Here is a 26693-nt window from a genome sequence, read left to right as displayed (position 1 = left end):
TATTTTCATCACCACGACCGCTGTAAAGGAACCGAAACTTCGGGACCATGTAGATATACAATAATAAATAACGCGTAACATACGAAAAATTATTTTCATGATTATATTTGTCTTTTTTATTTATATGATATTTTATTCGAAACTAACCAACATCATTGGGCGAGTTCGTGTTTAAATGAAGACGTATTTTTTTCTATGCAAGTACATTTTTCGTGACAAAATTTACAGAAAACATAATTCATATGAAAATGAGATAGAAATGACTAAAGGTTAAATAACATTTTAAATAAATTTATTACAGAACACTGAAATTGATGTACATTACATATCTTTGTAAGTTAAAAGGGCCAACTGATTAATGAAACTTTGTTACAGACGTAGATAGAATCTCGGAGAAGGACAATAATTACCAAGATATATCTGACTTAAACTTAAGAAGAAATTATAGTATTTTCATAGACACTAGATATTTCTAGTCCTAAAAAAAAGTGTCTTATTTGACACACAAGACAAATCTCTTTGATTGCAAGCTCTATTATACGTGTACCTTGACTCCTACTATTCCGTGTGTTTGTCCGTCCGTTTGTTCCCTGCACCTCCCCAATGTGCCACGAATATTCCATTTTTCATCTAACACAATACCATTATAAAGCACATTCACGTCGCATCCAAAGGCAGATATTGATAGCACATCTTATGACAAAAAAAAAAGTCAATACAACGTCTTTTTTTTAATATATAAATTATTATAATATAATCAAATCACTTCTTGATTTTTTTATTATTCGAACGCTATAGATATCGCTTAGTGGCGTCCGCCAAATATTTAAACTTGGAAGGCACTGACGGATTCCGACCCTCGAACTGATGAGTGAGAGAGACGAAAGGATCTCATCTCGTATGTTAGAGTGAGATAAATATATTTGCTTACCAGCGGTCAGGGGTAAATATTCCCCCTGGTGAAGCAAGTTAACCAATGGGATTGTTTGTCTGAAAACATTATATGCCCATGGGGTGGTGGGACCATCACAAAATGCACTCTATGACATGACATGAAGGTTTGCAATGGCTTGACTTACAATATCGCCTCCAAATACTAACCACTAAAGCCTTTTGTCAGCATATTGATTTGACAACTTCAGTCGAGTCATACTATAGTTATGTATAAACATATAATATTACGTACATATATATATATATATATATAAGAAAAAACTAATATATTATCTTAGATATAATACATTCCCTCTACTTATGCTTTCTTAAAATAAATCTCATTAAAATTAATAAATAAATTTACACATAACTATAGATATGGCTGTACATTCCTATTTAACTCGCTTATTATATATTCGGTTCAAATTTAAACTCCAGTTTAATATTTTAACGAGAAAATAAATTGATTTTACAGTTCTTAATGTAATTTTTATGTTTGTGATGTAAAACTAAATTAAATTTTTAAGTATTATATGATAATAATGTAACGAAACAATGAGAAAGTTTCTGAGGATGTATGGATGTTTGTTGCACTCTCAGACGGAAACCACTCAACAGATTTTGTTGAAACTTTGCAGTATTACAGCTTGGATATCAGGATAAGACATAGGATATAAGTTATCCCGAGATTCCATCTAGTTCCCGACTAACGTCATAACAGTCGTATTGTGTACAAAGTCACGAGACATGGACTATAGGTTTCGCTGAAAGTTGGTACCCATAGCCTTTATTCTAAAACGTTACAAATTTCTCTCCGAGCACAATTACAAAAATCCCCGCGGACGGATTCGAGGAAAAAGACTACTAGCAAATAAATTAATTTATCTCGTATAAACGACAACGTTTGCGAAAACTAACAAAACAATTCCGAGTCTGAAATAGATACATCTAAAAGAGCTTGAGAAATTGTTATCTTAAATTTCGTTTGCTGAAAAATTTTTGGGGTAAACTTAGTCCAGACGATATTGCAACAAAGACAAGCAATATATATATATATACATATAATGCGTATGCGAAGTTTCTTCATTGGCTGCAATACTTTACAGCGGCCAGTTATAAAATAAAAGACGCATTAGTAAACGCTGTTCCTACGGGAATATTATTCAGTGCCAATCATACGTCTGTTTTAGGGACTCCAAATGATTACGGCGTTTAGAGCAGAATGAGTTCAGGACTAGATAACCAGTCTTCAGATTTATGAGACCATCACCTTCGTTTTTAACCAAGATTGGATAAAAATCACAAAAATCCTTAGGGTTTGATCGTTATTCTGCTATATTTTGGACAATTAGATGTTAATAAATGATTTAGTTGTAATTAAAAGCTTTCATTGGACAAATTACGAGATAATATTAATGAAACATGTTCAAAAAGGCACTTAATTATAGTGCATTCTGGACGGATTGTGGACTAAGGATATTTGGCCCCAATCACTGGTCTAAAAACTTACAAAAATAAGTTTAAACAGTCCCCTGAATGATATATTTGAAAATCAACTGAGCTCGTGTTTTTGGCAAAAAATTTTGCCTACAGAAGTTGTGTGGCAGAATTCTTTTGAAATTGTTGTCAATATTTCCTACAACGTACCTACCTACGTAAAAATCAGACCTCATAGTACAAGTAAAGTGAGAACAAATTTTTAGTCACGAGAATTTGCCGTCGGTGTGAGCTAGCAGGAATGTATACCTACGTTTACTGAACAGAGCACACACTAATACACCTATTATATGTTTTGTCCATCAGAAATTTAAAAGGTCTGGGTTGCCACCGACTTAAATACTATAATATATATTTATTTAACTACATATTATCCTGTCTATAAAACCGTCTCACGTTTATAATACAACTTTAAGAGGTAAAACCTCTCATCATTCCATGGTTTCACTAGCGGGTGTCGGGTCCATAGTTGCAGGGAGAGGAGCTTCAACAGCGCCTGGGACTTGCGACCCAGGTGTAGGTTTAAAGGGCCTATTGGACACGCGTTAAGGTCACGCCTCCACCGTCCAAGCTCCTCTCTCTACGCAACCAAATTTACACCTATAACGCGATAACATTTATGTATGAAATGCTATCAAAGCTACGTATGTAGTGTAATTCTTCACAAACTTTGTCATATATCCGTTCTGTCGGACGAAGTGGACGAGTATCAGAAGCTAGACCGTGCAGGCTATCCTCTGAAAATTACGCGATCTGACTTTCGCGAGTATTCGTTTGGATAAAACTAATATTATTCGTATTTACTACGAGAGTTTTATAATATAATATTAGTTCTATTTTATTGTCCACACAGTTATATATAACTCTGTTTTAGTAACATCGTAGTAACGTTTACTTAGTTGCATTTCGATTTGAATGAATCGAGTTCACAGAGATATATAGGATATGTATATACATTTATATATTTTACTCAACTAAGGTACTATATATATATGTTAATGTTTCGACTCGTATGCCTCTAGAGACGACGTTCTTCAGAACATTCTCAATCACCAGCAAACTATTATAAATATATCGTCCGAGGTTAAAAAACGACCGTTACCTAATTAAATAATATAGATGAATTCTTATAAGAAAAAAAAAGATTCGATAATTTGATTAGATTGTTATATTTTAGCATTACATGCGACATGGTGATAGGTAACCGAAAAAAAAAAAACAAATGTTACGGCTTACCTCTATAATGGATTTATTTACAGTTCTTATATATTAAAATATACGTAAAAATATAAGATCAAGAATTCTAATAATCACCATACATCTATAGCCTAGATAGTTTTAAATGAATCTAAGTCTTTCGTATAGTACCCGTTTTTTATTATTCTATATCTACATGATCCCGCCGTTTCGGTTCCTTCACAGCATCCGTGATCACGGACAGACGAGCTGATAATGTCTCACACACTCATCTTATTTAAATGAATCATAAACTAAACAGATTTTTTTCTAGAGGCATTACCCAGTGACTAACACTCAAGTATTGACCTTCATTCAAGTAGGTTCCTGATCTCTTCAGTTTGGAAAAACAATTATGGATATCTCGAATTTATAATAATGAAAATAAAACAAAAAATATAATACAATAACTTTAACTAAAACAAATAAAACGAACGCCAAAATGGACGAATTGATTCTGAGATCAGAGATGAGATCTTTCATAAACAAACTAGACCTCAAACGACTTGACGTGACTTGAGGTTATAAATTATAAGTTAAAAAAATTATTTATATATGTATGATCTTTGTCTACAGTAACTTCAAGATAAATTAACTCACTCACTTACTTCTAGAAAAGTTATTACTATCTGTCATTCGTAGTTTAAAATACAAATGACATCTTTAATAAGATCTTCAAATAGTTATAACTAATTTTGCTATGAGCGTATTTGTTTGCATGTTTGCCTGTTTGTTACACGTAAATTACTGAACAAATTTTGATGAAACATCACAAAAGCATAGCTTAAAAATCATAGTAGCGTATAGGATATATTCATTTACGAAATCACGCACAGTTTTTATGTAAAGTTATTAACTAGTATCTCGCTATGTGAATACTATCGTGTGCGTAGTTTTACGGATGTGAAACTAAAAACTATCCGACTGCAGTCCGTAGCGAACTTGTAGTAAGAACTAAGAACATTGCTGTTTTTCGTATCCGTCACGCGACAAAACCAACCAACCAAAAAAATAATATAAACTTTCCATCTAAATATATAGAATTTTAGATTAATTGGGAATGTGAAACGAATCCATCAGTGCGCACCTTGTGCTGTACCGTTGGCGATGCGATCGAGCGTGTAATATAGGTGGCCAATCACCTGTGACAGGACAGCTGGCCGAACAGAGTTTTATTATGTGAAACAATACATTTATACGTTATTATTAACAGACATACATATATTTACATATCATATAGAGAAAGTAAGATTCATACGTAGAGAAGTAATCAAATACTGAATCGGTTTTGATAAAACTCTTAATTATAAACGCGTTACCATCGCATGATTGGCATTAAAATTTCCAGGTCAAATGCAGATCTAACACCCATATCTTTTCTTATATCTCTCCATCTCTAGACTTCTGGGGGACACTATGTGATGTCCAGCTGATGCAGGTCTTGCCAATACAATCTAATGAAGTCCAGCTCCTCGTCAAGCAAAACACCTGCAGCTTTTGATCCGAGCAAACTGTTTTATTGACCGTGCCAACAAATCCACGACTCCGGCCATAAAATTAATTCGTCTATCAACAACATTAGTACGAGTCAACATTAAACTACCACACTATACGTATTCATTCACATCAGACTACCGAAAAACGGGTGTTTTTAAAATTGAAATTTCAAAATTCCTATTAAATAAATGCGATAATTTTATCGACCTTTTAAACGCGAGTTCAGAATTTTTTCTATCATTTTTAAATCAAAAAACACAGTAACACCTTCGGTATGTAAGTTAACTGAATAAACACGTACTAAGGTTACAGAGTATATTTGTACACCCTCGTAATAAGTCGGTAAATGTTCTAAATGCTCAAATGCAGTGGGTCCGATACCCCTAATTGTTGTCGTGGGAAGCACAACGCTAATTTGTTACACAGGTGTATGACACGTGTATTATATATATATATTTATATACATATATATATATATATCGGATTTAATTCGTTGTTCTTAGAGAGTGACGTAAGCATCGCTGACGTCACTTCCTTCAGTACGTCCGACGGTATTTCAGAGTGAGACTTCAACTCCTCTAAGCGTCCTTGTGTTTCCAGAAGGTTCCTCATATTACCGTTCCTCAAGGGTCCGCGCTCAGTACTCAGCACTCACTGCACGGCACCGCCGCCTCCAGACCTCGTGTTTACACCAGAACTCAAACATTTCTGTTCTCTTTTAAACAGATTTTGATTTCGTTTTAATTTTAACAATAATCATGACCAATGAGGTTTTATAGTAATTTATGACAGCCACGAGTTATTGTCTTGTTGCATCTGTCATTAATACTGATAGCGTCGATATATATATATGTATATTGAATTACCTGTGACCTATAAAACAAGAGGTCCTCAATAATTACTAAGCTGTCCATTTATACCGAGTTTGATCTAATCTTCATATATTCAGAGGGATAATATATTTCTTGATTAATTTGATCTTTATATGTTACAAACAAAACCGGGAAATATAGGGTTTTCCAATAGGGACGCTTGAACTTTGACAGCTGATTGCGGCCATGTTGTTTGAGTGACAGCTGTCAAATGCAGTGTGTTATATTCATTTCGTCCTCCCAAACCACCATGGCAGGTTACAGTGTCGAGCAGCACGTGCAAATCATAAAATTGTTTTATGAAAATGGGTCTTCAGTTCGAGCAACGTTCCGCGCACTTCGCCCGTTTTACGGTCGCGATGATCGTCCTGCCGAGTCGACTATCCTTCGATTGGTGGACAAATTCGAGTCAACCGGGTCAGTTAACAATCAGCCGGTTCCCGTGCGTCAACGTAACGCGAGATCTGCCGAGAATATCGCCGCTGTGCGCGACAGTGTCCTCGAAAACCCGCGGCAGTCAATTCCGCGTCGCGCACAGGAACTCGGCCTTTCGCAGACGACAACTTGGCGAATTTTGCGTTGTGACTTGAGCCTGCACCCGTACAAGATCCAGCTGACCCAAGAGCTCAAGGTTAATGACCATAGACAGCGCCGTGTGTTCGCTGACTGGGCATTAGAGCAGTTGGAAGTTGACGCCGATTTTGGCAAAAAAATCATCTTCAGCGACGAGGCGCATTTTTGGATGAATGGCTATGTCAACAAGCAAAATTGCCGTATTTGGGACGAGACCAATCCACACGAGGTTCACCAAGTGGCAATGCACCCGCAGAAAGTGACTGTTTGGTGCGGATTTTGGGCCGGAGGCACGCCTCCAATCACGATTGGTCCGTATTTTTTCGAAAACGATAATGGTGTGGCCGTCACCATCAATGGTGAGCGATACCGGTCGATGATAACCAACTTCTTTTGGCCTGAAATCGAGAATATGGATCTGGACAACATGTGGTTTCAACAGGACGGCGCTACGTGCCACACAGCACACGCTACGATGGAAGTTCTGCACGAGCAATTTCTGGACATGGTCATCTCGCGCGGAGGCGACGTGAACTGGCCACCGAGATCGTGCGATTTGACCCCGCTGGACTTTTTCTTGTGGGGTTTTCTTAAGTCGCAGGTCTATGCCAACAAGCCGCAAACCACCGATGCCCTCAAAGTCAACATACGCCACGCCATCGATCAAATACAGCCCGATTTGTGCGCCAGAGTCATCGAAAATTGGACCTTTCGTGTGCGCGCCACCAACCGAAGCCGTGGCGGTCATTTGAATGATGTCATATTCCATACATAATGGGGTCGATAGACCTTCCAAATAAAAAAAAAATTTCGCAAATATCTTTCCTACATGTATTTTTTTTTGCATTTCAAAGATCAAGCGCCCTTAATGGAAAACCCTATATTAATAGTGTTACAATCATCTCCAAACTTAGCGTCAAGTTTGACACACGGCACACGGAGAGTTCAGTGTTTTTAACTCACAAAACGCCGTATATAACATTATAAAAACAGTTTATTAGACAAGTAAGATTAATGAGATTTTCGCGAGTATTATTCATTTAAATGAAACTAGTATTTCTCGGATGAACTACGCGTGATTTATTTTTGTAAAAAACTCGTCACCTCGTCTGCCCGTGATCACGGTTGCTGCAAAGTAACCGAAACGTCGGGAGTACGTAGTTTTTAAATAATAAAATCCGCGTAGTATATCCGAAAAATATAAGTTTCATTTAAGTAAGATGAAGTTGTGGGTATCAGCTAGTATTGTTTATCATAGTCCCTACATAATCATAGCGACAGTGTTAATAAGCGAGACGTGTGTCCGTCGGTCACACGACCCGTACATCCGTAACATAAAAATTTTGTAATTAAATTAAATTTCTGTCACACACATTAACGCGTGACGAGATATATGAGCGGTAAGTGTTAACTGTCCGTGTGTAGTGACGACTGACGTGTTAAGTGAGCTTGCTGATTTAAATATGCATTTTATATTATTATCCTTAAAAACATACACACATACATACATACAGGTAGTAAAAAAATAATATAACTATAAAAAAAATATATGCATATAATTGTACCTTCTTTATACTAAATGCAATTGATATACAGGGTGTATGTATTGCAATTTTCATTTGACGGTCCGTTCCGAGTAAGCTCTGAAACGGCTGTAACAATTTTGATGCGATTTCAACTGGCAAAAAGGTTATGCAATACGGAGTAACATAGACGACTTAATATTATGATTTTTTTTATATATTTCAATTAATACAAATAACGTAACCGAGGGAAATAAAAAATACGATGTCTAAACTGTCACCAAAATTAAAATAAATCATGTAGCAGTTGTGGAATTAATTCAGGAATTATTCAAGAAGCCGATTTAATTATACCGACGATTAAATTGTCCGTGACACGAGATGGTCGCCGTGGTTACTGAAAGTTATATCAATAACAGCCCAGCCGAGCGCATAATTTACCGTAAATGGCATCCCAATGACAATCACTTCATATATATATATAAATATATAAACATTAATTTTGACTGAAAATTTAGTTACCCAACAGCGAAGAACTAAAGCGAGGTTATGATTTACACTTTAATTTGAGTATAATTTCGTTTTGTTTATTACTGTACTATTAATGTAAAGTAATTAGTGTTAGGAATATTTTTTTGTTTTATATTTTTTACTTAAAAACTTTCAAAGTTTCATTTTCATTTAAACGATTTGCAATGTTCAATTTCTTTATTCATGTACATCCGGTCTAATCGCGTTTACTGAATACGATGATATAAAAATCTTCAAAACTATAGTTCACTCGTGAGAGATGTACAAAGTGGGAACTATTTGCATCGTTACGATACGGAAACAAGCGAGAACGTGACAGAAATTCGGAAAAAAAATTAATTTAAATTAATTAAAATATATGCTGACAAAAATCCGTAGCGAAAATTTTGGACACGACAGCTTAGACGGGGGAACGACTGAAAATCTACATCCGTTGATCTGCAGGTTCGATTCCCGGTCGTGTCAATGAATTTTTTCAAATTATGTCCTTTAATTTAGGCATAGCATGAGCTCAACATTGCTTCACCTACATCACGCTTACATCAAGGCCGGAGGTCACAATAGTTATGATCAATAGTGGTTATTGATCTAACATTGGAACGACGGGGGCGGAGCATCCGACATCCCCCGACGCTCGACCTGGTCTCCAACAATACAGGGCGGGCGCTCCGCTGAAAGCTCCACGCGAACGGAAATAATATACAGACACTACAGGTTGATTCAATACTATATATATATAGGGTTTAAGAATAACTGTTAATAGTATATATAGTGGCCAAGATAGACCAATGTTGGGCCAATGCGGACCAACTCGATGACAATATTCTACGACATGCCCCAATACTGGTTCCGTAGTTTAATACAAATGGGCAATATTAACAATATTTTTATTATTACACATTTAATATAGATAATTCATTAATAAAACAACATAAATCTGTACAGATTTCACTTTTTCTATATACACAGAACTAACTCATCAAACCTAACAAATAAACGAAACTTCAGAACAAGACGCGATACCAGTCATAATTATTCTAAGCGACAATTCAATCGGTCCCAGCACACAATCCACAGTCTATTGGTCTATTGGTCTACTGTGTTTCGGACTTTTTCTATTTTCGTCTGAGTATTCTATTAATCAACTGGACTATAAACCTATACGTTTTCTACTACAATCGTAACAATCTTAGACAACAAAATAATACGAACATAGATTTAGTATCTACAAGCTAACAAACAAACAAACAAACAAAAAGATTCTAAACCACATCTCTAATAAAGCACTTGCTTACATACAACACAGGTGTTCTGTACGGCGGCCCGCTCAGGTTCATCAGTGTCCAAATTACCATACAAACTCTACCATCACCTGGCTCGCCCTGTGTACACATTGTTTTCTTGGCTTTTGTCTTTTTCCAATTGCTATATCACCCGTCTCTGTCGCACACATGTGCTTATATATATCTGTCCTTGTCATTTGATAGAAAATTGCTTTTGCAATAGTAATTGTTCCGTAGTTGCAATTCTTTTATTATTTTTTTTGGGGACTAATTACGTAAACTGTGTATAAATATGTTTGTTTTTATTTCTGTCATTATTACTACTAGTTTCCAGCGGTTTTGCCCCCATATTTAACCTGAATTGGTGACATTAGATCTCCTCAAGGCAATGGGCTTGAAAATAAATAATTTAAAATAATCAACCTTTCATTGAAGGAGTAGTAGGTTAACAAACGAATTTAGAAATTCGCTTATTTTTAGGTCCTTGAAGAAACAAAAAATTGTATTTTTGCTGTAGGTAAACCTGTTATTTGAATTTTACAGACAGACAAAAAAAATCACTAACGGATAGATATTACATTTGCATAGGAAATATATATATAAATATACACAATATTATCAGCACGAGTTTTCCTATTCCGGTCTCTATAAACATAACAAAGTATTATCAAAACCTGTTCAGCACTGTCGTCTCTTACGGACACGTTTCAAAGTTTAGTCTAACCCACACTCGTTTATTTAAAAACAATTTTACTACATACGGAGCGTTTGACGTTTCTAGAATATTGCGTTATACGAGTAGGTTCATCGTTTATCGATACTTGTAGTTCTATCGACTGTCTCCTTATTGTCACGTTTTTATCGATATTCTTTTTACATAGTAATAATAATTAATGATAATAGTATATAATAAATTGAAATAAATAATTAAATTAAGATTTTACAAAACGGCTGTTATGTTGGTAAAATTATAGGCATTGTTAAAGTGATATATCCTTGAAGAATGAGTTAAAAAAAAAATTGGATCATGTCCAAAAAGAGGCTTTAAAATCTTCCTCAAACAATATATATATATATATGTATATGTATGTATTTTCTTAAAAGAATTTTTGTCTGTTAGCCATCCCATGACCTACACAGCTTGTTTATTCAGCTCAAATGTCTTGTCGGTCCTGTTACGAGCCTCACTCAGCTGTCGGACTTTGAATGGAGTACGAAGATTTTTTTATCTTAATTTCAGAAAATCATTGCCAATAGTATTTTTATAACCTTATTATAAAAAATCCTATAGCAGACACGCGTAATTCTTTAAGAAATGATCCTTCGCATAGCTTGATTTGCTAAAACCATTTGAAATTCTTATAAAAAAACTACTTATTGGAATAATTTAGTATTGTACTTAAAGAATTTTATTTTTATGCTGATTTAAATAAAACCTGGCCTTAACAGATACGACCTGCGTCACGTGACGCGTGACTCCCGCGAGAACTACGCGAAATTCCGGGATAAATTACATCCTATGTCCCATCCTGAGCCCTAATCTGTATACTGTACAGCTTCATCAAGAACCGTTTAGTATTTTTCGCGTTAAAGAGCAACAAACATCCGCACATACAAATTTTTGCATTCATCATCAGTATTAAGTGCACGGCTGAAACGAATGAGATGAAACTCTAAACTAGATAGACTTACGTTTAGGAAAAACACACCCGTAAGACGTGATGGAAATTGAAAGATTATTTTACTATTTATATTTAATTCTACTTGACTGTACCCCTACATACCTTATTCCACCTCACAGTACTTTAATTCACCTTCCAAAGTCCAGATCACCACGGCCAGGTTCCCACGGCCCCTACTCCCTAACAATCTAAGGCATATAAATAGATTAAGGATATTGACATTAGGACAGCACTCAATAGGAGTATTGAGATTGTCAAATGTCCTGATAGTCCAAGAGGCTGGCTACATGTGTAAGTTTAAATAACTCAAATCTTTAATATCTTTATATTAATCGAGGACGTCTCAGTACATGTATATACTCGTACAGGATACGAGCGTGTCGTAAATATGACCTGTTGTATATAGCTGTGGTATATACAGGGGTTCCGACGTGATGGAAACACGGCTACACACCCTTTATATATAAAATTAATAAAAATCACAATAAAAATGTTATAATAATAATAATAATAACAATAAAATTTATAATAAGCTAAGTTTCTTATTTATTTTTATAAAAAAAAGCACTTGAAAAGACGTGATAAATTATATTATATATACTACGTCGTATTCTGATATCTAAACTACAGTTATTGTAAAGTTTAATCAATATCAGTGAAGTAGTTTTTACGTGCAACAAACAACAATGCTTATATTATATATATATATAATATATATATATATATATAAATGCTTATATTTATATATATATATATATATATAACTAATTACATAACATCTAAAACATACAATGTTATTGAAAATTAACGTATTACGTATAATCGAGCGTGAAATCAATTTATACGCTAGACAGACTGATATTATATATTGTTATGGAAATATATTGAAAATTTGTCCTCATATATATATATAAAGTAAAAAAAAAACTTTCTTAGAGGCCATTGTCAAATGTTTGAAATCAAAAGATGCAGACCGACTCGCGCGAACGAATACGATACGGAACCCTAAAAAATATATGTACATAACACAAATCAATCTATTCACAAAACATAAAAATATTTTATAATCTGATTAGGTTAAACTTTAAATAGCCTCAGTTATTACGAGTCAACGAAGTTTTAATTAATGACGGGTTGTACAAAAATAACGTAAAGAAGTCGTTGAAAGACTATTTATAACAATAATAGTTTATTTCGTACATATATACTTCTTTAATACAATTAAAATTCTTACAACGGAAATGGAAAAATATGTAAGTATTGCATTTCCACTTAAACAATCATTCAACATGTTTCCTATATATATATCAATACATTCAATATATCCTTATATGTATTTCATACGGCCGTTTAATAAGAATATCTTCCAATTATCAATTCAATGAAAACATCTTTAGCATGTTAACTTCGTCATAATTGGGAAACTACTTATTTCCTCTTTAATTCAGATTCAGCTTAGACGTACGTAATAAAAGGACATATATTCACACACACACACATATATATACATATATTTATATATATAAAAAAATAATATTTTATTTATGATAATCCGACCTAACGAAATGCAATGCATTGTTGACCTTTACCACCGTTACGGACCTTAAGTGTTATCACAAAATACAACAAGCGTCGAAACCAGATACCGTCTATTGATGTTTAAAAAACATGCCAATGGCGTAAAACACGCACATTTAATAATAAATATTTAATCAATTATGTTGTATCGGATATATTATTGATTATTTTGTATTGTTGTTAACATAAAATATTATAGGTTAGTTGTATCAAACGAGTTCCGCGAGTTTTATGCTCATTTGTCAATATATATAACAAATAAATCTCATTTTAAATACGAAACTTGTTTTTTTTTTTAGAAAGTTCATAACATAATGCATATAATATTTGCTAAGCAATATTCGTGTTGAAATTCATCTCAGTGTGGAATATTTTAATCAATGACATGTTTGGTGTCAATAATGTTGAACAACTTACTCAGGGGGGACAGGTCGCTGATCAAATCCATTTTTTCGATATCACAACGAGCAGTGTTTTTGTTTTCACTTTGAATGGATGTTTCAACGGGTCACCCATTTCTCACACACTATATTTGTTTAACTTATCAACACACACAAACATTGCAAAATATATTTTTATTTTAAATGTCACATATTTTTTTTCCGTGTACTTGATATGATAGATGCTGCGTTACAATCAACCGATGCGATTATCCAATAAAGACACCATTAATCCACGAATCGGTTTATTTATCGCACATAAGATTCCTGTGTATATTTTATGAATCTTTGGACACTTTTAACATGATATTAAGGTGTAAAATCAATCCAAACACGATAATTTTGCCCTAAAAGCTCTCGGCACAGAAACACAAGCTATACGTCATCCGACCAAACAGGTTTTATATTTTTTCTCGTCTCCGTACCACGTGATCGATTTCGTTCAAGTAGTTCAAGACGACACCGCTAGATGGAGCTACGAGTCGACGTTCGCGGGAAACTTAATTGAATCTGAATAAAATATTATCTTCAAATCTAACGAACCATTCAAAATTTTATTAGCGTTTTGAATTCCATGGAGATTTGATTGTGTATTTTATGTTGATTGCTACGTACGTAGGAATTGTTTATATTAATTTATGTTTTCCTTGTATAATTCATTGAACAGTACATTTTTTTCATACTTATAAAATTTTCAACAATGTCTCATATGAGTTTATCCGATATTGTTATATTTCTGTAATAACACATTAATGTGTACAATAATATATTATTATTGAGAAAATTTTAAATCTAAAATCGGGTTCTTTAAATATAATTGTACAACTTCAAGAAATACAAGGAAATAAAATTATAATATAAATTAATGTAGGTATCTTTCAAACCTACCACTGTATAGCGACAAGGAAAAATGAGTATAAAACACCTTTAAATTCATGTTTTCTTCAATATTTTCTGAACTTTGAATTAAGGATTAATTTAATATTATTTCTCTTATCTCTTAGTAAATAGACGAATATCAATTAACTTCGATTAAAAATTTCCCGATGAGGTGTTTAAAATTTTTACAACATTGTATTCTACAAATGATTTTTTAAAATTTTGTAAGTCTTTACTCAATTTGCTTATTCTGTTACATTAATGTCTATAGAGATAGAGTAACAGATAGGAAAGCTATAAAAAATATAAGTAAAATGTTACATTATATGTTTAAACTACATCAGATATAATTTTAGATCAACAGATATAATTTTTATTATAAAATAATATTGAAAAATCATTCAGTAAGTCGATAAGAAACGAATTTGTTAACGGAGTCTATTATAGACAAATCAATTGAAAGATACAGCGCCATCTATAGGTTGAAATTGTAACGATTTGTGTATATGTAGTAGCTAAAAACTAAAATGCATTCATTTTAAATACTAAAGATGGCGCGGTACTTACTGCGGTAAAAAGTTTTACATATTTTTTCATTTGCAAAAAAAGAGAGGATATACAGATGAAAGTATTATTTCTCCGTGATAAGTAAGGAAAAAAGATCCTGGCAATAAAAAAAAAGAAGATAAAATAGATTCTATTATTTAGAAAAAATATATTTCTCAAGAGCTAGTTAATATCGGCTCTAAAATCAAGATATTAGTATATGTCACAGAAAATCAAATAAGAAGTATGAAAAGCGCCATCTAGTAGCCATTTTTAGGTCTACTTTCTCGAGATGTAAATAAAACCATCAAATAGCGATGTAATTCTCTACTACAATAAAAAATAAACCTTAAATCGATTAATTACGAGCTGTTATTAAATAGTACAAGAGAATTACTTGCAAATTTATAATTGATCGCCGTTGCCATGGTTACCACAACGTTCAAACTTGTCATTTTGCCATTTATGTTTTTAACTTGTACGAAGTGAATTATTTAATTGAATACATTTGGTAAGTAATTTACGACATTGTTACTTTAATAATACTACATTATTAATCTATTTCTGCTTGAAATTTCAATAAAGACAATAATTATGCTATCCGTTTTTTTTAATATGACAGGATGGTTTAAATCACTATTGTACAATTGACGACGTACAATGTGAGGAATTACAAGTAGCTTTTGAATTGAAAATGTTGAAATTTAGTTTATTAAACGTTTGTATTTATTAGTTATTAATAATAAATAAATCATTTTAAATAATGTTCCCAAAATAATATGAACCCTATTTTGGGAGATAAGGAATGAAATTTTTCGGACACTACGCTTTTCCCACTTTCATCTCGTCTCCGTGATCACGGTTGCTGTAAAGGAACCACACGTCGAGATCATAAAGATATAGAATAATAAGAAACGCGAAGTATAGGAAAAACTTAGTTCCGTTTAAATGTGTACAAACGAAATTTTGTAAACCAGCACGGACCCCAGACAAGAATTGTTTAACCTAATTTTGATTTAGGGGATAATATAAAGATGATTTAATTCCTTGCTTCTATCTATAAATAAAGAATATAGCTAACATATGCAAAGTTAATTTTTATTTCAATTATGGATATTTATAAATAAATTTAAATGCACTAGAATCGATTGGTTATATTATGTTTTTTTTTCAGTATAATCTTCAAGATGCCCGAATTAGTCGAGCAGATGTACTGCTCCCAGCAGATCGTGATACCGCCCAAGTTTCCGTATATATTAAAAAGATATTGCAAAGGTGAATATACTAACTTCCGCCTGTTACTTTGCTCGAATAGAATATTAAGTGCATTACTGCATTAACATTACATACATATATCTGTGATTTTTATAATATTATAACATATTTTCGTTTCATTAAAAGTGGTTGAACCCATGTCACTTTTGTTTCTCTATACGTTGAAACTTTCTGTTTTAGAGTTTGGGTCGGAGGTCATAATATCTCGTACTAAATTAGTTTCTACCCTCACATGCGTTCTGAATGCTATAATAATTGATATTGTGATTTGTAATTAGTTGACAAAAAAGGTGTTTGTCAAAACTTTGTAAAAATGAGTAATTTTTATACACGAATCATCTTTGGTTTAAATTTTAAGACCCTTTTTGTATCTGGAAGTGAGTTCAACGATGTGTTTGCTTGGTATCGAAGTCAGGGATGGGTGAGATCGAAAGGTTGTTCTGTGACAGCAGATTTGTGGTGCCTATTCCTGTATGATCAATAAAGATAATAAATATTGGTTCAGGAAGACTGTTTGTTTTTGTTATAAAATGGTTTCATTTACTTGGTTGATTTATTAAGTTTTTTTTTCTCAACTTTTGGAGCATCTATCTTCAGAAAGACAAAGGTTCTCTTTTAATGAACTAGACATACAGGTTAAGTTTGTAAATCACGCAACCAACTTAACCGGTCAGCTCATGCTGGCAAATGTTTCCTTCGGGGAACCAACGCCTTTGTATTGTTCATCATTTCGCCTAGGTACAGCGTGTAAAGCATGGTATCACCAGCTATCTGCCATCTTTTTATCATACCAAAAATCATTTTAAGCCACCCACAGTTCAGCGACAACCTGTCATATGTGGAGGGAGTTGCTGACAGAATAGGCAACATCTTCAAGTAGATTGCCATCGAATCTGTATATATACATAAGAAAATGAGCCAATGCTTGACTAATTGCTAACGTATCATATATAGACTTGATTGTGCCCGTGACTTCCTATAGATTGGACAAATAACAGTGCTTTGAAGTCACCAGTGTGCAAACATATAGTGGACAAGCCAAAGCATTACAAGTTTGACAAAATATAGATGGATATACCGACATTAAATAATTAAGATGTTTACCTAATACCTGGGATTCCCTCATCAATTAATAAAATCCCACGTCCGTGAACACAGCCTAAGACCTCAAGAGCAGTACGCTAGACAATTACGCATGCATTGAAGGTAGATGACAAATAACAAGACTAACTGACAGACACTCTCATCTCGTCTGTCCGTGATCACGGCTGCTGTAAGCTGTGAAGTAATTAATCGGGTAGTAAATCAAAAATATTTAGTTTTAATTAAGAATTTGCTCTAGGAAATTTTTGATACCATTAGTCCGAAAGGTGTCTTATTTGGAACCTTAGAGATTTGAAATAAAAACCTAATGATGATGGCGATCAAGTAAAGAAATGAGGGCGTCATTTCAACTAAGTGTTCAAAGACGGTCACCCATCCAAGTAGTGACTGAACCAGTTTTGCTGATTGTTGATTTATTTTGACGAGCTGATCATCATAACTTGTGATGATATCACTGAGTTGGGACGGGGACTTGTGTTGAGAGCGGCCAAAACAAATGTCCAAAAATTTGAATTTTACGCAACTTATGATATATGTCAAATGACGTATTAAATATCGTTATTTGTAGAAACAAATAATTTTGCAAAAATAAAAGAAAATATATGTATATATATGTTATCTATGAAGACGATGAAACTTAGTAACTGTGATTATTTTTCTCTGTCATGGGAATTATGAATGATTTTCTCAACTCACTATTCAACTTTTTATGTCAAAGGTGACTAACGAGCAGGCGGCCTACTTGATGGGCAGTAGTGACCGTCGCCCGTGGACATCCGTAACATAAGAGATGTTGCGGATGCGTTGCCAACCTTGGTTGTTGAAGAAAAGGGAGGGGTGAGAATAAGGACATGACAGAAAAGGGTGGGAACCGGGAAAGGGCAACCGTCTCTCTCACTCATCGGACGAAACGCAGCCACTAAAGGCTACTTCACGCCGATCTTCTGTGAGAGGGTGGTACTTCCCCGGTCGAGCCAGCCCATGTTCGAGCTGTAGTTACTTAGCCGCAGCTGGGCTCTACCACCAACTTAGTTATAAGTTTAATTTAGGAAAATACTAACGAAATATACTTTTTGAGTGTTCCTATTAAAGGTATTTATAGTTGGTATTATTAAAAGAGCTATGAAACAGAAGTTTTGACAGAAAACCTCTTCTGGTGTCTGTTTAGACGCGTCACCGATCCGTGGTATTTTTCCAGCCGCAATAAAAACCCAGCCGTACGATCTGTTACGTTGGTCCTACGAGTACTTCACAGCGCTGGCTGAACACCGACCGCCGCCGGTCAAACTGAGGCTGGAGTATCCTATATACAGCACCGAGGGTGGTCTCACCAGGGGCTGCTTAAAGGTCCTCGCTAATCAGGTGAAACGATAGAGGAATAATACTCCTTGTTACACATACACAAACACACAAACCCACACGTATATATAAATAAAATTTAATTTTCATGTTCATCTCGTCCGCCCGTGGTCACGGTTGCTGCAAAGTAACCGAAACGTCGGGAGTACGTAGTTAAAATAATGAAAATGGCGTAGTACATCCCACGATATTAGTTTAACTTGAATGAATACTCGCGAGTCTTAGATATCATTATATATATGTGTGTTGTTATATATATAGAGGCATTAGCGTACCACCCTTTTAGTAAATTATAACTAGGAAATGTACCTCTACATTTTCCGTTCAGTTAAGCGACCTCATCGTTTCGGTACCGACCGTTTTTTGGACATGGGTTCCGTTTACCGGCCCTAAAATTTAAATTGGTGGTCCTATAACTTCTTTGTTTTATAAAATCGGCCCTATATAACTGTGCTATCGAGCAAAAAAACTTTTAAAGTTGTTTTTAAGATTATTGCTAACTCTATCTCACTCCGCCAGATATTTATCATAGCCCAAAAACAATAGAAGTGTATAATTTAATACGAGGGTAAGACGACTATTATTACTGTTGTTTTTTTTTTTGTATTTTATTAACTATAAATACATTAAATGCCAAATGTATAGAAGCTGGCAATACTTATAAATCTCTACACGTAATTTGACATTTGACAGTCTAGTAATTTTCCAGCTGTCCGGCATGACGTCAGTGCCATTGCCAGCTGTTCGTCAGGCGTGGCGCGGCTTCTGCCTGGACACTAACGAGCTGAACCAGATTTTGTGTCTCTGTGAAGTTTACATGAGAGAAGAAGAAGTGTCGTTTCTCCGCTTCATTGCTGTAGCTGGAGGCTTATTGACCAAGGTCTGGAGTACACAGACAATCTTGTGATCATATTTTAAAACAATCAGATATAATTAGTAAGCGATGCCATTGCTTCCAAACTAATTGCTGTTTGTTGATATTATTTATCTTGTCTCGTTGGAAACACAATTTTTCTTCATAAATCGATAATGGTATAAAGTTTTTATTGCCTGATTTTTTGAATTATTATGGTTTTTCAAAGACCTTAACCCACACCATGATTCTGCTCTGCGAGACCCTCACTCACGAGCCTGATGGTGGGTCCGCAGCCATACCGGTTCAAGATTTCCTCGTGATGTACCGCTTCCTAGCGGCTATGGACGCTTCTAAAGACGTGAAATATCTTAACGGATATAGGGAGGGTAGGTTGAAAAGTTTCCGGGAAAGATAAGCTGGATAAAACAAAACAAAAGTTGTGGCATTAAAGTTATATAGATATACGTTTGGTGTAAATTAAATGTTAATGGACAGTTTAATCGAGATCTCTGGTTGGTTGCGACTCTTTTCTAGGAGAAACTCCAAAGACGGAGTCGACGATGGAGGAGGAGGAACAGGTGACGTCACAAGTGGTCTCTGAACCAGATGTAAGTAGTACAAAATTACGTTACACTTGCAAACAAATCAGACATAAGTACACAAAACCGACTTATATCACAACAAAATATGCCATTTGTGCCACATGAAAATGTTTATTTGTCATATACGTCTATACTCAATGGATTGAAATTATGCGAACCACTTAGCATGATGTGTAAGTGGCCTTATACTTAAACTTTAATGTGTGTCCAGCCTTATATTATTTAATTCATAGACAGTATCGGACGAATATTGGGGAGAGACGAAGCAACTCCAAAAACTGAACCTTACAAATGATCTTGTACCCCAAACAACCAGGCTCAGTTTGAAATTAAATATGCCGGCTCTTGGAAAGATAGAGAGGTCTCCTTCTATGGAGAGAGCGGGACAGATAGAGAGGGAGAATTACATGAGGGAGAGGAAAGGTCGTATTAAAGATTTGACGTTTGACGTTTCGTGACATTAGAACGTAGATATTTTTTTAATTTAAGATATGACAGCGTTTGAAAGAAAAAAGGTTTTATGTCATACATACAATAATTTAGTTGCGTATTCAAACAAAATATATATGATAGAATTTAACGACTCATTTAATACTGTTGTTTTTGTCTTAAACATAATTATTATTACGTATATTTTTGTTGTTACTCATAGGAGATATGTTTTTCAGGCAGAGCAGCCGCGAGCGACGATGTAGACGTTAGTTGAAACAGTGTATTTAAATCGTAATATTCATTAAGTATATTGTATTCTATTTATCACGTAAAAGTGCTAAGCCAATATTGATGATGTTTTGTAATTCTAGTTGGTGAAGTTTTGATAGCATGACTTCCATCCGTTCAGGATTAGAAGTCGGATGATCCGACGAGGTTTTTTAGTAATGTGCTTATAAAAAAAATATTAATTCACTTTTCACAGCAAAAGCTTCGTCAAATGAGCGGCGAGGAGCTACCGGACCAAGATAAAAAAGGTAAGTAACAAGTATACAAGCAAATGCATGTAATCTTCATTTCTGTTACAATTTTCATTAAATTTATCCAATAATATGAACTGATGTAATGCTGTCATGTGTTTGTGACGTAAAATAATTTAAGTCTTATTTCCAACAGCAATTCTGTCACTGCCGTAACTAATGATAATAATAAATTTAGAATAGTATTATTCTGATATTTTTTATTTCTATATATATATATAAATATATAATTATTGTTACGTACCTTTTGGAGGTCACAGATTAAATAGCAATTAAGTAATGTCATTTTTTTTTTTTACAAATCAAAGATTTCTTTTAGATTTCGTACCATGGACGTAATTTATACAGTGATCATATTATTCTAAGATAGGTCAGACGATATCAAGATAAATATATATTTTTTTAAATATATTTTTTGATACTTTTAAATGTGTATATTTTTTGTTGAGTCCATAAAAATATGTCGTACAATTTGACATTACATTGATTAAGATTAAAACTTGGCTATCCGAAGATATATTTGCTGTTGAATATCTCATGTAAGTCATGTCACTGCCTTTATATCTTAGGAGGTGACACGCATTAGCGTCTTTTAGTTGAGCCTACTTACAACACATACTCGCCTATAAATTTTCATTAAAATATATTAATGTAAATTTACTATAATTTTGTCATTTTTTTTTATTTAGATAAAGTGTAAATTAAGGATAAATTTGATCATCTTAGAATTCTCTTATACGTTTCACATAAGATTTCAGAGCTTGAGACGATTTTAACACCAGAATGGAAATTGTTAATCAGATATTGCATACAGACAGACATTATAGTTGATTACGTTTAACATACCTCTTAATGTAGATAGAAAAGAAGAAAAGACCGAGAGGAAAAAGGAAGGGATTGAGATTGTTGTTCACGATGAAGACGGAAATGAGATACCTTACGAGATTTACGGTTATTTGAAATTTAATTTAAATATTGTAGATGTAGCAATTCATTTAAATCACGTATAAGACACGAGTGGATTGATTTATACGAGTAATATACAGGGGAACATCCGGCTGAAGAAGTTGGAGAAGAAGAAGAAGAGTCGAATGTATTCGGCAGAGAAGAGTTCAAGGTTGCAGAAAAGAAGAATAATGAAATTGATAAAATAAAAGAGTTCTTGGACGATGTAAACGGTTTTATAATTGTATGATAATGAAATTATTTATAGTTGATAAGATTTCTATAATGTTCGTGACAGTGTGAAGAAAGACGCTTGGAGCGTATAGCTGATCTGGAGAAAACCTTCGAGGAAATAGAAATCATTGTGGATAGGTTTAAATCGGCTAATTACGACCTCGGTTAGATTTATTGGGATTTAATTTGAATATAATACAGAATATTGTTTCCGTCTATGACATTGTGTAGTTAGATTTGATAAGTATTGATAGTTTTGATAATAGACAATCGTAGGTAGTTTTTATGTTAAAGTGTAGGTAGTTTTAACTAGACGTTACGACAGTTCTAAATTTAAAAAATTGAGGGTGATACGTTTATATCTTTTAGGAAATTTTGAATATTATATTAAAAAATATTTTATTTGTTGTATCGGAAATAGTTTGTGTATATTTTTTTTTTATTTAATTATAATAGAAATAAATGTCTTTGTAAATAATAAGTGAAATATGTTAGGTATGGTGGCCGGCAGGCAGATGTCCACGACGAGCGGGGAGTTCATAGTGGCTCAGGTTGAAAGAGACATAATGGATTACATCAACGAGCAGATAGCGATACTGCCAGACCCCGACTTGAAGAAGAAGAAGGTAGGCTTCCTCGTTGTGAAAAACTTCACCAGTTCTTCTCATCCAAATTACAATCTCACGCTACGTACATTTAATATTCGAGTTACTCTCGTGCACTTAAATCTTATTATAACGTTAAATTTCTTCAGCGCCGCAAGAGTCTCTGTAGACTCGTCGTGGTCATCACGTATCAGTGATCCGTATACATGATGACTTACTTTGGATGATAGTTGCAGTGGTTTCCCCTTTGCCTTCAGCACCAGCACTTTGGAGCTATTTAGACCTCAAGGCTTGCTGTAGCCTGTTCCAGCCAGTGGTGTCTAAATACTCTTAGAAAGAACATATGACTCGGAAAAGATCACATTGGTCCTTGCCAGGTTTCGGACCCGCGCGGGCCTTTTAACCTCCAGGCCGCCACGACTAGTAACTAGTAATATGACTGAGACTTATTTTATATGTTTAACATTTAACAGTCCCGTTTGATTATGTTAAGTATTTCAAAGTTTACTATCATAATATCCTTTGTAATTAAATTTTTTATATATTCTTCAAAGTCAAGTTGAAGGTTTATTAATTTTAAAATTGTTTGCATTTGAGCAAACTTTGAATAACGTTGATTGGCTTATTGGTATTGCTGGTATGAGTGGTTTTCGGATATCGTGTGAAAATAATGTAGAGCAAAAAGAACACTTATTTGATAAGAAGATATGCAATTAAAATACGTAGGTTTAACGAGGACTGAAACCAGAACTGTAATAATGGAATTTAAAGGATTTCCAGACACAGTCTTGAAGTAATGCTTAAAATACCATCACTTTCTAATCCTAAATCCCTTGCCAGCGAACACGTGAAGGTACAATTTCAAATTTAACATTTAACTCATAAACTTAAATCTAAAGTTAATTATATATTAAATATTTAAAAAATATATATCACGATAAACAGAGCGCAACAACTACGTGTAGCGATGTCATTGGAACACCCAAAAAGGGCAAAGATTCTCATATTTTACAAGACGAAGTCACTAAAGATGTTGAATACAGAAAAAAAGGTAGAGCAGTAACTCAAACTAAGTTTTAAGGAGATCCGAGACTACAGGATACAGAAGCTCAGAAACACTTAATGAAAATGAAGAATTGAATGTACACACGCTTAAGGGATCGCACTTAAAATTGTTCCACTCCACAGGAAAGGAAAAACAGTTGATACATCCATATACTGACGCATCCCAATAAAGAATGTTTAAAAGATAAACCAAAAGAAACTTAGAGCACGTGACGTAAGACTTACTCTAAGAAAGATACACGCAGAAACAAACAAGATTAAATAGCAGGAAAGAAAGTGACGTGTTCCCCGGTTAGAATGACAGAGGCAGACTTCATCCAAAATGTTTTTGGCAGCCCTAAAACAAACATTCGGCAAATATTTTTGTTGGGAAAAATCATTAAATGAGCTCTCTTGTTCTGGGTGAGACTAGAGGGAGTGTCAGACTCTTACTGACTAAAATCCCCCCTACCTTCAGCTCTTAGCCAGGCCGCGGTACATCATTGCGCTTGCACCTGCAACCCGGCTTGGTGTCGGCTCTAGGCCGCGTCTGTGGTGGTCTCACGGCTCTTTTGCTTTGCTCTTTGTATGCTGCTCCGTGTCAGATATTTCGGTAGCTGCCTATCCAGTTGAATGTCCAATGAAACGTGTGAGATTCAATGATTTTATATAAATCTGTGATAATCCAAACACGTTATGAACAGCTCATAGAAGAAAATGAAAGATTACGAATATCAATGAATAAAAGTTTGAAAAATTAATTACTCCAGAATTCCTATGAAACCCAAAAACTATGATATATAACTAAAAATTACATCTCAATTGTTGTCAGAACAAAAACTGTCGTAATGGAATAAACTAAGGAAAGATATTTCGGGCACTAAAAGATGCGATAAGGAAGTCGGTTATTCCAATACGGGAAAGAGAAAGCATTTGCTATATGAATATTACTTCGTTGGACCGACTGTGTCGGATGGACAAAGAAAAACATCGAGCACTAGAACAGCCCTAAGATATGAAGAAGATTAATCAGAAGGGAAGACGTAATGACCAAATGAAAAAACTCGAACAAAGGGTAGGAGTCGGGTCATCAACAGGAAGTTAGACGAGTGGACGAAGGAAGTAACGTAGTCCAGATATAGAAAAAGACAAGGAAAGGACCGAGATATCAGGAGCATGACGCACGAGGGTACCCAGGACAGTGCTGTGGAAGATACGGGGAAGTCTATAAGCTAGTGTCTAAGACCAACAATAATAGTTGACGTTGCATATAAAATAAGACAAGTTCTTTCCCTTAAAGAATTAAAATGTGTAAAGATATTTCATATATATATATATTTCTATATATATATATATATATATATATATATATTTCTATATATATATATATATATATATATATATTCCTCTATATATATATATATATATAAATATATATATATATATATATAGAGGAAACCCATTTAATTTGAACCGAACCTTTAAATTCCCGAACGCATCCAAAGTGACGTTAAAGCGATGACATCTGGTTTGCTGGCTTTTACGCGGGAAAGTATTTTGTCGACGTGACTTGTGTCTTTGTAAATTGAATTTAACTTTTTTAAGGTGTTTTGATTTAAGATAATAACGAGCTTGTTCTAGTTAAAAGTGCTGGCTTTATAAGGCAACTTTATTTTTTTAATAATTTTTGTTAGAAACCTAAATATCTATACATATTTACTTCATCTAAATAAGAACTTTTTCTATGTTGATTCCCTTTTTTTTTGTCGGCCTACCCTCTTACTATACATTCCCTCCTTATTTCACATACAATTCTTACAAAGCTCTATAAATTATCAGAAAAACAAACATCGCAAATTCTATTCCAAATAGTCGTGTTTTTTCTTATTTTTCTTATCAATATGTAAATTTAGTATAAGAATTTTACTAAATTCAGACCAATCAACATATCGCAGGCAAAGCCCGAGGAAGTGGCCATGATCAAGGAACTCGTGGAGAACTATCTGGATGAGAATATGGAGGTTATCGTGCCGGAAGTCGAGGAAGTGGAGGAAGAGGAACTGCCTATACCGGAAGTACTGACTTCCATTGAATATCATCAATTAATCGATTTATCATAGTTGGCCAGATTTGATCTATGACCCTGACCTGACAGCATATTACGTAATAATCAATGAGTTTTATCTGCTTCTGTCCAATCATATCCAGAAGTATTGACTTCTATTAAATATCTTCAAATAATTGATTAAGCTTTGTTGGGCCAGATTTGACCTTTAACCTCTCATCATTCCACGGATTCACCGTGCCGGTGCCCGTCCATCGCGTTGCAGGGAGAGGAGCTTCAACAGCGCCTGGGACTTGCGACCCAGGTGTAGATTTAAGGACCTCACCTCCACCGTCCAAGCTCCTCTCTCTACCTAACCAAATTTACATAAAAATGATCGAAATTATATCCGTCTTTAAACCAGGTGACTGTAGTTTACGCTGTACCTGGCATCGGTCCAGAGGTCGACGAGGACCTGGTCCAAGAGGTGGAGTACTACCTCCTGGACGTGTGTAAGGTCCAGGCTGATATGGTCATGCCGAGGAACATAAGACACTTTCTTTGCCCACCGCTGGAGAAGT

The 26693-nt window shown here is 34.3% G+C and overlaps 2 protein-coding genes across 4 annotated transcripts in view; one reads left to right on the top strand and one right to left on the bottom strand.

Annotated features, from left to right (window-relative positions):
* The window catches only part of LOC116776581 (uncharacterized), a 30509-nt gene extending 16453 nt beyond the window's left edge, over positions 1-14056 (bottom strand). The window contains exon 1 of the mRNA XM_032669806.2: positions 13626-14056. Coding sequence (XP_032525697.2) covers positions 13626-13656 — 31 coding nt within the window. The 5' untranslated portion in view covers positions 13657-14056. The remainder of the gene's footprint in view (positions 1-13625) is intronic.
* Positions 14057-15519: 1463 nt separating this feature from the next.
* The window catches only part of LOC116776551 (uncharacterized), an 11597-nt gene continuing 423 nt past the window's right edge, over positions 15520-26693 (top strand). Inside the window, exons 1-15 of one of the 3 annotated variants that reach the window (XM_032669752.2) lie at positions 15520-15584; positions 16248-16348; positions 18651-18814; positions 19521-19691; positions 19894-20053; positions 20202-20275; positions 20503-20692; positions 20938-20966; positions 21186-21237; positions 22099-22191; positions 22287-22411; positions 22484-22583; positions 22915-23045; positions 26024-26143; positions 26537-26691. In XM_032669752.2, the coding sequence (XP_032525643.2) occupies positions 16261-16348; positions 18651-18814; positions 19521-19691; positions 19894-20053; positions 20202-20275; positions 20503-20692; positions 20938-20966; positions 21186-21237; positions 22099-22191; positions 22287-22411; positions 22484-22583; positions 22915-23045; positions 26024-26143; positions 26537-26691 (1652 nt within the window). In that variant the 5' untranslated portion in view covers positions 15520-15584; positions 16248-16260. The remainder of the gene's footprint in view (positions 15585-16247; positions 16349-18650; positions 18815-19520; positions 19692-19893; positions 20054-20201; positions 20276-20502; positions 20693-20937; positions 20967-21185; positions 21238-22098; positions 22192-22286; positions 22412-22483; positions 22584-22914; positions 23046-26023; positions 26144-26536; positions 26692-26693) is intronic. The other 2 variants (XM_061525482.1, XM_032669754.2) reach the window with 2 other exon arrangements.

The sequence above is a fragment of the Danaus plexippus genome, chromosome 30 (genome assembly GCF_018135715.1).
Source record: "Danaus plexippus chromosome 30, MEX_DaPlex, whole genome shotgun sequence".
NCBI classification, from domain to species: domain Eukaryota; kingdom Metazoa; phylum Arthropoda; class Insecta; order Lepidoptera; family Nymphalidae; genus Danaus; species Danaus plexippus.
This window is presented reverse-complemented; position numbering and strand designations above follow the sequence as displayed.